This window comes from Tubulanus polymorphus, chromosome 4 (genome assembly GCF_964204645.1).
Source record: "Tubulanus polymorphus chromosome 4, tnTubPoly1.2, whole genome shotgun sequence".
NCBI lineage: Eukaryota > Metazoa > Nemertea > Palaeonemertea > Tubulaniformes > Tubulanidae > Tubulanus > Tubulanus polymorphus.
Window position 1 is genome coordinate 17,806,682 of NC_134028.1, and position 14,410 is coordinate 17,821,091.

At 38.1% G+C, this 14,410-nt stretch overlaps 1 protein-coding gene across 5 annotated transcripts in view; it reads right to left on the reverse strand.

The window, feature by feature from the left end:
- The window catches only part of LOC141904732 (von Willebrand factor A domain-containing protein 8-like), a 200,922-nt gene that overhangs the window by 122,826 nt on the left and 63,686 nt on the right, over nucleotides 1-14,410 (reverse strand). For all 5 annotated transcript variants that reach the window (XR_012619186.1, XR_012619187.1, XM_074793379.1 and 2 more), the window contains exons 19-20: nucleotides 14,262-14,410; nucleotides 13,699-13,910 (exon numbers count right to left, since the gene is read on the reverse strand). Coding sequence is in view for 3 of the 5 variants with exons in the window: in XM_074793379.1 (XP_074649480.1) it covers nucleotides 13,699-13,910; nucleotides 14,262-14,410 (361 nt within the window). In the remaining 2 variants the exon portion in view is untranslated. The remainder of the gene's footprint in view (nucleotides 1-13,698; nucleotides 13,911-14,261) is intronic.

Below are 14,410 nucleotides of genomic sequence, written 5' to 3' on the forward strand. Positions count from 1 at the left end.
ATATTGAATTGTCGCGGGCGACAAAACAAAAAAATGAATTGTCGCGGGCGACAAAACCAAAATATTCAATTGTCGCGGGCGACAAAACCAAACTAATGAATTGTCGCGGGCAATAAAACAAAATATAATCAATTGTCGCAGGCAAAAAACCAAAAAAATGAATTGTCGCGGGCGATAAAACCAAAATCATGAATTGTCGCGGGCGACAAAACCAAAATATTCAATTGTCGCGGGCGACAAAACCAAAATATTCAATTGTCGCGGGCGACAAAACCGAACTAATGAATTGTCACGGGCGATAAAACCAAAATAATGAATTGTCGCAGGCGATAAAACCAAAATAATGAATTGTCGCGGGTGACAAAACCAAAATATTGTTTTGTCGCGGGTGACAAAACCAAATTAATGAATTGTCGCAGGCGATAAAACCAAAATAATGAATTGTGGCGGGCGATAAAACCAAAATAATGAATTGTCGCTGGCGATAAAACCAAACTATTGAATTGTCGCGGCAGAAAAACCAAAATCTTGAATTGTCGCGGGCGACGAAACCAAACTAATGAATTGTTGCGGGCAATAAAACCAAAATAATGAATTGTCGCGGGCGATAAAACCAAAATAATGAATAATCACGGGCGATAAAACTAAAATAATGAATTGTCGCAGGCGATAAAACCAAAATATTGAATTGTAATGGGCGACAAAACCAAAATATTGATTTGTCGCGGGAGACAAAACCAAATTAATGAATTGTCGCGGGCGATAAAACCAAAATAATGAATTGTCGTGGGCGACAAAACCAAAATTATTGTTTTGTCGCGTTATTTTAGTTTTGTCGTTTTGTCATAATGTCGCCCTCATTTGCATATACGTGTTTTTTTTACGCATGGCCCTTATCAGCCACCATACTAAAGCCTTAAGGTCGCGTAACACTCGATAAACACTTCAAGCGACACAGCGAACGATCTCCTTTCCCCCACAGCGAACGCTTAACCTAGTAGAGGCTACTAGCCTATGTAGGCCTATGTATATGCGTAGGCCTAACATCCGGACAGATTGGTCGTAGGCCTATTGAATTTAACAACCCACCTAAATATCGTAAATTTTGTTTTGAAGTTCAATCCAATGAGTCCGTTAATAAACGCAACAATTGTACTGTGTTTGTTTGATACAGTAAAGCTCAGTACCGGTAGGCCTAAAGCCGCGTCAAACTCGATAAACACTTCAAGCGACACAGCGAACGATCCCTTTCCCCCACAGCGAACGCTTACTCCGAATGTCAAGTGTGAGTCCAGCATACGGATAGGAGTGTTATATACTTGTATTTAGTAAATACCTTGTGCATTTGACAATGATCGGTATGTACTGTAGGAAATATAGAGTATTGATGGTATTGATATAGAGGTTGAAGCCCGCGGCCGAATAAAGTAATATATTCTTTTATTTTGATACCTCGTCGACATAACAGCTTTTCTCCGCTATATCTCTTCGGCGTGTTTAGTTTAGGCCTACGATTCCCCGGTACACTAAAGATTTATCTTAGTAAATACACGGTTAATTCGGTAAAGAAAAATAGGTATTGTTATACTAACTCGTTGAAACCCGCAGCCAAATCACTGGTAGTAATAAATTAATTTGTACTCGATTTGATTCTCATGATGAGGAGAAACTCGCAGCTGATCCCCGGAACGACGATGTAGTAACACACGTCGATTCGTCGATGTTTACGGCTCGACAGTGCTTTTAAAATCTAAAGTAGTAAATTTCCAGTGTATCGGTAATATGATTTGATGAGGAAAATGGGCTATTGTTAAAATCACTGTTTGAAGACCGCGACTGAATTTGAAGTCTGCGGCAATAAATTAGTTCATTTATACTTGAATTGATAATCGAAGTGACAGTCGGCCTGCGGGTTGATTTCGGGATGACGACTCGAAAAACATGTCGCCCCATTGAATGGGGCTAAATTTTCGATGTTTATGGCCCGACAGCGCTTTTGTAACGATGATTCGTGAAAAAACACGCGGGCTATTTGTAGATCTCAGTGAGCTGAACGATATTATATGGATTGTATATGAAACAGCAGTAAGGTAACAAAGCCTATGTTCTTTTGGTAAAAATAGTGTGGAAGAAAATAATAATAATAATAATCACGCGGATATCAATAGGGTTTTCTGTGAAATAACAGAAAACCCTAATAAATATAGCTGCAAAGCAGCGATAACGGGTTTTCTGCACAGTCTTAAAATCCCGTTCAACGGTGGATTTCAACAAAGCATTTGATAAGGCTCAACATCAGCCATTACTAAACAGGCTATTAGGAAACAGTATCAATGATAGGTCGCCCAAATGGCTCAGCAGTTATCTCTGAACGGAAACTTGTAACCGAAATCAACGGAACGCCTCATCTTGGAATGAGACGGTCTAACTAGTGGATTCACGCAAGGTAGTATCCTAAGTCGTCTTCTGTTTAATCTCCTGACAAATGACATACACAGTAATCCAAAATATACCAGACCGAGTAAATTTCCAAAACGACCTTAACACACTGTTCGACCAAAAAACTTAATGTTTCGACAAAACCACGGGCGACAAAACCAAAATTATGAATTGTCGCGGGTGACAAAACCAAAATATTGAATTGTCACGGGTGACAAAACAAAGATAATGAATTGTCACGGGCGATAAAACCAAAATAATGAATTGTCGCGGGCGATAAAACCACAATAATGAATTGTCGCGGGCGTTAAAACCAAAATATTGAATCGTCGCGGGCGATAAAACCAAAATAATGAATTGTCGCGGACGGCAAAAACAAAATAATGAATTGTTGCGTGCGACAAAACCAAAATAATGAATTGTCGCGGGCGACAAAACCAAACTAGGGGTCCAGGGACACCATGCTCACTTGGGAAGTGGTTTCAAATGCTCAACTATCTAACAATTTAAATACATAACGCCCTCTAGTGACCATATACAAAAACCAATGACCTTGAAACCCACCACAGTCATAGAACATGTGAGCAGCTATGATTTTGTAATTGATTGTGATAACAAAATATGCCTCGTTACCAATTAAATATGGAAATACTAAGTTATTCTACTATTCAACGCCCTCTGGTGACCATATGCAAAACCCAATGACCTTAAAACTCACCACAATCGTAGTACATGTCATGAAATACAATTTTGCAATTGATCATAGTAACAAAATATGCCTAGGTACCAATCTAATAAGGAAATACTAAGCCATTCTACTATTCAGCGCCCCCTGGTGACTATATGGAATAACTAATGTCCTTAAAAACTCACCACAATCATAGACGATGTCATGAACTACAACTTGGCAATTGATCATGGTAACAAAATATGCCTTGGTACAAATATAATATAGCGATACTAAGTTATTGTATTATTCAACGCCCCCTGATGGCCACATACAAAAACCAATGACCTTGAAACTCACCAAAATCATAGAACACGTTATGGGCTACAACTTTCCAATTGAATATAGTAACACAATATGCTTAGGTATCAATTTAATGTGGAAAAACTTTTTCCCACCTACGAATGAGTACTGATGACACCAAGATGGCCGCCAATTGCGTCATAATTGGCTGATCAAAATACCTGTCCCAGGTATAAAACATCCCTCTCTAAAGAATACCCATCAGCAATTGCAATGAGAAATGGCTAACCAGTAGGAAGCTACAGGACCTAGAATTCTGGCCAAAATTGACATTTTTGGGCACTAAAAAGGTCATAGGACGGCCATCTTGAGTCAGATCGACCCAATTTTCTTATGCTGATGGGCCTTTGGTAGATTCAAATATAAACGAAAGATCAAGGTAATTGATCAAAGCGTCTTCAAAATCTCCCACGAAAACTTCGAAAATGTTTAAAAAGTGCTGATTATGGCAAACAACAATGGCTGCCAGTCGACCATCTTGAATCTGACAGGGCCAGTTTTTGGGCTGACGATGTGTCTAGGGTAGATACATGTATAAACCAAATATCAAGACATTACCTTGAAGCATCTTCAAAACTTCCCGAAATAACTGGATTCCGTCTATGGACGGATGGACGGACGAAAAGTGAACGCAATAGCCCGCTGGGACTTAAGTCCCAAGTGGACTGAAAAAGAATTGTCGCGGGCGACAATTCCAAACTAATGAATTGTCGCGGGTGATAAAACAAAAATATTGAATTGTCACGGGCGACAAAACCAAACTAATGAATTGTCGGGGGCGATAAAACCAAACTATGAATTGTCACGGGCGATAAAACAAAAATATTGAATTGTCGCGGGTGATAAAACCAAAATATTGAATTGTCGCGGGCGACAAAACCAAACTAATGAATTGTCGCGGGCGATAAAACCAAACTATGAATTGTCGCGGGCGATAAAACCAAAATAATGAATTGTCTCGGGCGACAAAAACATAATATTTAATTGTCACGTGCGATAAAACCAAAATAATGAATTTTCGCGGGCGACAAAACCAAAATAATGAATTGTCGCGGGCGACAAAACCAAAATAATGAATTGTTGCGGGCGATAAAACCAAAATAATGATTTGTCGCGGGCGACAAAACCAAAATATTGAATTGTCGCGGGCGACAAAAAAAAAATAAAACCAAAATAATGAATTGTCGCGGACGACAAAAACCAAATATTAAAACCAAAATAATGAATTGTCGCGGGCGACAAAACCAAAATAATGAATTGTCGCTGGAGATAAAACCAAAGTAATGAATTGTTGCGGGCGATAAAACCAAAATATTGAATTGTCGCGGGAGACAAAACAAAGATAATGAATTGTCACGGGCGATAAAACCAAAATAATGAATTGTCGCGGGCGATAAAACCACAATAATGAATTGTCGCGGGTGATAAAACGAAAATATTGAATTGTCACGGGCGACAAAACCAAACTAATGAATTGTCGGGGGCGATAAAACCAAACTATGAATTGTCGCGGGCGATAAAACAAAAATATTGAATTGTCGCGGGTGATAAAACCAAAATATTGAATTGTCGCGGGCGACAAAACCAAACTAATGAATTGTCGTGGGCGATAAAACCAAACTATGAATTGTCCCGGGCGATAAAACCAAAATAATGAATTGTCTCGGGCGACAAAAACATAATATTTAATTGTCACGTGCGATAAAACCAAAATAATGAATTTTCGTGGGCGACAAAACCAAAATAATGAATTGTCGCGGGCGACAAAACCAAAATAATGAATTGTTGCGGGCGATAAAACCAAAATAATGAATAGTCGCTGGAGATAAAACCAAAGTAATGAATTGTCGCCGGCGATAAAACCAAAATATTGAATTGTCGCGGGAGACAAAACCAAAATAATGAATTGTCGCGGGCGATAAAACCAAAACAATGAATTGTCGCGGGCGATAGAACCAAAAAATTGAATTGTCGTGGGCGACAAAACCAAAATACTGATTTGTCGCGGGTGACAAAACCAAATTAATGAATTGTCGCGGACGATAAAACCAAAATATTTAATTGTCGCGGGCGATAAAACCAAAATCTTGAATTGTCGCGGGCGACAAAACCAAAATATTGAATTGTCGCGGGCGACAAAACCAAACTAATGAATTGTTGCAGGCAATAAAACCAAAATGATGAATTGTCGCGGGCGATAAAACCGCGACAAAAAAAAAATTGTCGCGGGCGATAAAACCAAAATAATGAATTGTCGCGTGCGACAAAACCAAAATAATGAATTGTCGCGGGCGATAAAACCAAAATAATGAATTGTCGCGGGCGATAAAACCAAAATATTGAATTGTCGTGGGCGACAAAACCAAAATATTGATTTGTCGCGGGTGACAAAACCAAATTAATGAATTGTCGCGGGCGATAAAATCAAAATAATGAGTTGTCGCGGGCGATAAAACCGAAATAATGTTTTGTCGCGTTATTTTAGTTTTGTGGTTTTGTCATAATGTCGCCCTCATTTGCATATACGTGTTTTTTTTACGCATGGCCCTTATCAGCCACCATACTAAAGCCTTAAGGTCTCGTAAATCTCGATAAACACTTCAAGCGACACAGCGAACGATCTCCTTTCCCCTACAGCGAACGCTTAACCTAGTAGAGGCTACTAGCCTATGTAGGCCTGTGAATATGCGTAGGCCTAACATCCGGACAGATTGGTCGTAGGCCTATTGAATTTAACAACCCACCTAAATATCGTAAATTTTGTTTTGAAGTTCAATCCAATGAGTCCGTTAATAAACGCAACAATTGTACTGTGTTTGTTTGATACAGTAAAGCTCAGTACCGGTAGGCCTAAAGCAGCGTCAAACTCGATAAACACTTCAAGCGACACAGCGAACGATCCCTTTCCCCCACAGCGAACGCTTACTCCGAATGTCAAGCATACGGATAGGAGTGTGTTATATACTTGTATTTAGTAAATAACTTGTGCATTTGACAATGATCGGTATGTACTGTAGGAAATATAGAGTATTGATGGTATTGATATAGAGGTTGAAGCCCGCGGCCGAATAAAGTAATATATTCTTTTATTTTGATACCTCGTCGACATAACAGCTTTTCTCCGCTATATCTCTTCGGCGTGTTTAGTTTAGGCCTACGATTCCCCGGTACACTAAAGATTTATCTTAGTAAATACACGGTTAATTCGGTGAAGAAAAATAGGTATTGTTATACTAACTCCTTGAAACCCGCAGCCAAATCACTGGTAGTAATAAATTAATTTGTACTCGATTTGATTCTCATGATGAGGAGAAACTCGCAGCTGATCCCCGGAACGACGATGTAGTAACACACGTCGATTCGTCGATGTTTACGGCTCGACAGTGCTTTTAAAATCTAAAGTAGTAAATTTCCAGTATATCGGTAGTATGATTTGATGAGGAAAATGGGCTATTGTTAAAATCACTGTTTGAAGACCGCGACTGAATTTGAAGTCTGCGGCAATAAATTAGTTCATTTATACTTGAATTGATAATCGAAGTGACAGTCGGCCTGCGGGTTGATTTCGGGATGACGACTCGAAAAACATGTCGCCCCATTGAATGGGGCTAAATTTTCGATGTTTACGGCCCGACAGCGCTTTTGTAACGATGATTCGTGAAAAAACACGCGGGCTATTTGTAGATCTCAGTGAGTTGAACGATATTATATGGATTGTATATGAAACAGTGGTAAGGTAACAAAGCCTATGTTCTTTTGGTAAAAATAGTGTGGAAGAAAATAATGATAATAATAATCAGGCGGATATCAATAGGGTTTTCTGTGAAATAACAGAAAACCCTGAATATTATCTGCAAAGCATCTACAAAGATTTCATCGAAATAATACTTATCCGTCAATATTTAGTTATCTTGAGGTTACGAAAGCTTATTGAAAATTTCATGGACATCCTAAAATCAGGTTCTCTATCTAAAAACTAAGGGTCCAGGGACGCCATGCCCACTAGGGGAGTGGTTTCAATAATCTAACAATTTCAATATTCAACGCCCCCTGGTGACTATATACAAAAACCAATAACCTTAAAACTCACCACAATCATAGAACATGTCACTAGCTACAATTTTGTTATTGATTGTGGTAACAAAATATGCATAGGTACAAATATAATATAGAAATACTAAGTTATTGTATTATTCAACGCTCCCTGGTGGCCATATACAATAACAAATGACCTTGAAACTCACCACAATCATAGAACATGTCATGCGCTACAACTTTGCAATTGATCATGGTAATAAAATATGCCTATTTACCAATAAAATAAGAAAATACTAAGTTATTCTACTACTCAACGCTCCCTGGTGACCATATAGAATAACTAATTTCCTTAAAACTCACCACAATCATAATCGATGTCATAGGCTACAACTTTGCAATTGATCGTGGTAACAAAATATGCATAGGTACAAATATAATATAGAAATACTAAGTTATTGTATTATTCAACACTCCTTGGTGGCCATATACAATAACCAATGACCTTGAAACTCACAAAAATCATAGAACATGTTATGGACTACAATTTTCTAATTGATTGTGGTAACAAAATATGCTTAGGTATCAATATAATGTGGAAAAACTTTGTCCCACCTACGAATGAGTACTGATGACACCAAGATGGCCGCCAATTGCGCCATAATTGGCTGATCAAAAATAACTGTCGCAGGTATGAAACATCCCTTTCCAAAGAATACCCATCACATATTGCAATAAGAATTGACAAACAAGTAGGAAGCAACAGGACTCAGAATTTGGGCCAAAATTGAGATTTTTGGGCACTAAGAAGGTCATAGGACGGCCATCTTGAGTTCAATCAACCCAATTTTTCTTAAGCTGATGGCCCCTTCTGGGATGAAGGTGCAGAGTGAAAACTTTTTTCTTGGATTCATTGAACTAAATTTTATTTTTTATAAAAACGGTCGACCCACTGCCGATGTATGAGCTACATATGTTTGAAGTGTGAAAACATGCCTTGACGTGTTGCCTAGTTTAAGTTTTTCAGGAAACTGGCAGTGTTCCAATAAGCTGCCACTCATTCTTAGTGACTACATTTAAGCTACGAGCAATTATCTAACTTAGATAATTGCTCGTAGATTTAAGCTGGTAACGAAGCGCGTATATATTCAATGTACCATTTCATTTTGAACACAGAGATGAAGCTCTGGACTAAGTTATAATTTTAGAATTATTCTTGAAATCCAGGTTAAACACAAATTTCCCGTGCACAACGCAAATTTGTGATATTGTTTCCATGTAAGAAAAGGTGATAAATTGGTTTTTTGGCCAAAGATTTTGCCAAAAACAATTTCTACCTACCTACCGACTCATCCTGAAAACTTGAGTCGGAGTTACGGCAAACAGACAATTATTTTGGGATGGCCTAAAGCGTATTTCACCTCGAAAGTGCATGCGCCAGCAAGCAGCGTTACAGTATCACTAGCTCTATTGTAAAATATACTGTACAAGTAAGTGAATGTTCTCTTACACTTCAATGACAATCAAAACAATCCCCGGGGACTAAAATGAAACAATTTTTCGTAGAATTTTAACAAAGTTGACCATGTCATCGATGGAAGTTTGCCATGTCTTCAATCGCATCAATTATACGTCGTTAAGGCCGAGAACCAATAAAACACATGCTCAAATAAAAAAAATGTACCGCAATTTTACATGAATTGGCCCAATGCCAACTTCATATCGCTGACGAAGGTAAACCAATAATAATTGCCCATGGGCCCAGAGATTTACCACAGCCTTATGAAATGCAGAGATGAAATGATTTGACGAAGTTTCAAAACATGTCAGTAAACGTAATATAGGGATGCAATTTGAAATGTACGAGTAGATTCGACCCACAACTACACAGGCGATGCACGGAAAGAATTGCAGAGCTGCGATACCGCACCAGCCTCTTTTCCTATAAATTCACAACTATCTAAGACCGATTTCATCGCAACATCGCATTTAAAGGCATCCGCAGCCACAGCTGCAGCCGCAAGGGAAATCAGGGCGTCATGGCGAAATGCAGGCATAATACCTATTCTCCCCTCACGATGCCCATGAGGTGGGAAGGCTACGGAGAAGCCGTAACGTTTCGAACAATGACGATAGTTATATCCTAAACAATACTAGTTCACCTGTTTGGTGTTTTCTATATGCAAATAACTATTGCGTAAAATCCATCAAGCACGTTTTATTCACCAAAACAAGCACTGGTGCACTAAAAATCTATTTAAGAATGCAAAATATTTTAATTGATTATATTTTGAAATCAATATTTAAATAATATTTCTATTCATACAATATAGATATAGGATACAAGTTTGGCAAAGAAAATGTGTTTCCAAACAGAGGGGACTCCGTGGCAAGTACGCGTAGCTCTGATTGGTTGTTACAATGAATAAGGAACCCCGTTAATGAGGAAGCTCCGTCAAAACGTCATTAATGTAGGTACACTGATATGGCTAGACGCCGACTGATGCTACGCAATACGTCTGCAGTAAATGAATAAACGCATGCCACACTGTCATACAACTTGGCGATAATTTCTGTCTAACTGTAAAAATTAAAGGCTTTCAAGGACATTGTCTGCCAACCTAATAGTATATTATATAATATCAATCATGTACTAATATCAATCATGTACTAATGTAACAACCAAATGAAAATAAATACTACTATACTATACTATACTAACTTTTCAAATTTAAAGACTCCCACTGACTTTCCCAGCACAAAACAAGGAATTAAGACCCCTACCGTACCGACCCTTGGTGCAAGGTGCCAGTTTATGCCAAGTGATTAAGTCATCCGCATATCAATTCACCTTGTAAAATAAATTTATCCGAACAAATTATTGATGAAATATTATTCAAAAATCTTTTTAATATTATTGTGATCAACTTCTATCACCCTTTAACCCAATATAATATGAAATAATCTTAAATACAAAGTTGCCGGATCTATTTTTGCAGCTTATACCATTTATCGGATCTTTCGCTAATTCAATGACTGTAAAAATGGTGTGCTTTGGTTTGTGGTAAACATACACGATATGATGCCGACACGCTCGTAATAGCTTGTTCCTCGAGAGCTGATGAGCTATTTGGTATCGTGATAAACTTGGATTTTCCCTTGAATTTCCTTGAGTAATTGACAGTACTCAGAAATTCAACCAAACTTACTTGGATTTGTAGTGAGCGCTCGGATCTGTCATGTTTACTCCAAATACTCAAAAAATTTAAACAGTAGGATGTTGATTTCTGTATGGTATTTCAAGGACTTAGGTGTCCAGGAAGAAAGACACTCTAAATATTTGGATGGATATATGAAAGCTGTGGGTACTGGAGTGTTTAATGGGTAGTGTAGTGTGATCAGTGTGCATTTGTGGCCAGCACACAGATCACATTGTTCAATGGGGTTTGGTCCAGGGCTCGCGAGATTTTCAACAACACGGAAGTAACGTGTAACAAATGATGACTTGAATTGCATGACTACCTACCACCCCTCATTATTGTTGGAAAACTAAACGTTTGGCACTGACTAAAAATTAGTAATAACATTTTAGAAATGGCCAGAATTTTAACTTAGGTTCTATCTCATTTTTATTTTACAATTGCGATTGGTATAATTTTTTTTTAAACGGCTGTTAAGGCTTCATGTTTCGTCTACAATTCACTGCAAATAGTTACGCAACTACGCACATTTCAGTGTTTTTGGCAGCTGTACACTCAATCGGCACCGTTCGTGACTAGCTTCACTGCGGAATTATCATTAATTAACATCGCAATATCACATCATCAACTTATATTGTGCCTTAAAACCCTAACAGCCGAAATAATTGAAATGCACACACGATTTCTATCATTGAAAATTGAGAGAGTGGCCATGTTTGTGTTTGCTGCTTCGCATAAATCCCGCGCCGTGGCGCAACCATGCGGTGTGGGGCCGATACGTCTAGTTTATCCAGGGATCCCAACAGTAGTTTCCAAAAAGATTGGAAATCAATTTGACCTCATTCTGTGCCGTAGGCGCACAAAGCTACGCTTCGCACCGGTGCGAAGCCATTACGGGGGGTTTGGGGTTTTTGAAATTTGAGACAATTTCTGGGCATCTGGGAAATTATCGGGACCGGAATCTTGCAAAAATTAGTATCAGTTTAATGTGGAAGCCATGTTTGATTTATAGAAAATGTATCGAAGATTCTGATTGGTGGTTGAAATCTTCAAACAAACAATTGAAAGCAGGTTCGAATCCTTGAAGCAGCAGCTATTTTCTCGACAGAGAGATTTTTCAATAATTATAATTAATTTTATTCAAATATTAAAAAATACATTTACGGGCAGTGGACATTTTGAATCCGTTGGTATTGATTAATTGAATAGTTTTTATTGACGACATGTATGCATCACACACGCATCAGTCTGGTCATCACTGTAGTGCACGAAGTAATGTATAGACACTGCTCACTAGTGTGCAGCGCGTATATGAATTCTATCGTTTAAAGGCGGAGGAGTATGGATGCTAGTTAACCGGGTGGCAAACACTTGAGATCGGCCGTCCCACTAACTACAGTAACTTGTTTATAATGTTTAGAGTGAGCGAGGATGGCTCACGCCATTAACTGCAGGTCACACAGTTAAATTTGACATACTCATAAAAGTTTTCGTATCAAGTTCTAAACTAATTTAAACCAATCTAGTCATAGTGGGAATGAAAATCTGATGCTAGTTATAACTTTTTGTAGAGATAGGGCCAAGATTAAAGATTTTAGAGAAATTTCAAATTTTTTGAAAATCATTAATTTTCATCCGATTTCGATGAAATTTGGACACAACATTGATAGTAGATAGCTAAACAAGTGTACGAAATTTCAGACTGATCGATTGACCATAGAAAAAGTTTTGACGTTGACAAATTTTGGTACTATGAATGAGGCTATGTTTTGTTTATGTATACTGATGACTATAGGTATCATATTACTGTTACTGTGCTCTGTGAGCTACACTAATTCACTGGATAACTCCTCCCTCTATGTCATTCAAAGATTCAAATTTTGAAGGAAATGCTAACTGAAAAGCTTTATTTCTCGAAGAGGAGGGCCTAAAACACATTTTTGACTGCAGAAATGAATATATTACACATTAATACATATGTCTGACAAAAAGGAGGATCCAAATCGGATAACTGACAGAGAAAATAGGAGAATTCCAGTTTCAACCGTTGGAGCTCTCCACTGCACTATGGCTTCATGGGTACTACCATCTTTGACATTGATTGGGCTTTTATACTGCCCCTCGGCCTTTAAACCACATCGTTCCACTATTTTCTTATTCATATCGTGTCAGCACGTGGCTGCCTACAATACTGTACCTCACAGTACGTGGTACTGTATCGATTTTCTAGATGTACACTCAGGCTAGCCACGGCAAGTCGACGGAACTCACCACAAGTGTCATAACCGATCATAACCCCCTACCCCCTTTATTTCAACATCCAATCTTTATGGATCTCAAAGACCATAAAAACATTTAAAAAGTCGGAATTCCAATTGAAGTCGGAAGATTGGGATCCCTGTTAGCATAAGCTATAACTGTTTTTGTGCATCATACGAAAAAAGTGGCAGGGCGGAATCTGTTGGCTTGAGGAGTAATAGGCAGGGCAGGTGGCTTGAGTGCTAATGGATTCAATTCACTCCATTTGGCAAACTTCCAAATGATTCGAACTAATCTATGCATCAGTAAATAACCAATGAAGCTAATTACTATATCCTTTGTGTTCTGGCACACGCATACTAAAAACGCCTGCTACTAACCGGTGAGCATGAAAATTCGAAATATTTCTAGAAATAATCAATTAGCCATAGACATACAACAGAGACAACAAGCAGGCTTGACATGTTTAATGTTTTCTGCACTATTTTAACGATTCAACATACCAGTTGTTGAAAAGTCTGTGCAACACATTGACTTAACACATAGTCATGCTTGCTTAACTGATCATTCGACTAATATAAGTACACAGTGTGCTTGATAACGGCAATAACAATAGAAATACAATATTAATTAAACATTTCAGTTCATTTTAATTTTCAATTCCTGTTTCTGCAAATTTGGATTTAACAATTTGATATTTCAAATAGTAGATATACATTTGGATGTTCCACCTACCAGGTACAATCCTGCGTCCATCTGCTAGGTGCATCTCTCCTGATTCCACTAATGTCTTCAGTATACAGGTAACATTAGTAGGTGCTTTATCTGCCTCATCAATCACTAGAATATTTCCATATTTCACAGCTTTAACTAACGGTGAATCCTCATACAGAATGACTCCATCTCTTACTGTAGGCTGAATAGTCATACTCTGTACAGTAGTATCCCTACAATAATCAGTAACATTCTAAAATCCTTAACCCTGTCACGGCATAAGGATGCAGACAAGGGATCTGTTGTTCTAAGTTGGTTAAGTTAAACCATTGGTTAAGTTAAACCATTGGTTAAGTTAAACCATTGGATAAGTAACGAGAGTTTTCATTGTCATTACGTCAGTTATCCACTGGTAAATTTTAACCAGCTTTTATTGTTGCTATGTCACTTATCTGCGGGTTAACCTGAGGCTAGTTTCTCCAAAGTTGGTTAAGGTAAACTGGTAGATAAATACCATAGTGACAATTGAATTCCACCCATTAACTTTAACCAACCATTGAGCAACCACACCCCCTGATATTTACCTATGTAGCTGCAAATATTCGCGAGGACGGTTTAATAAATGCAGAAATCTATCAACAATTTTATTTTTGCCGACACCCTGATTACCGACCAGCAGTAAATGTTCTCCTAACACGAAATCTTTTAACATATCCTCCATTACTTTCAGATG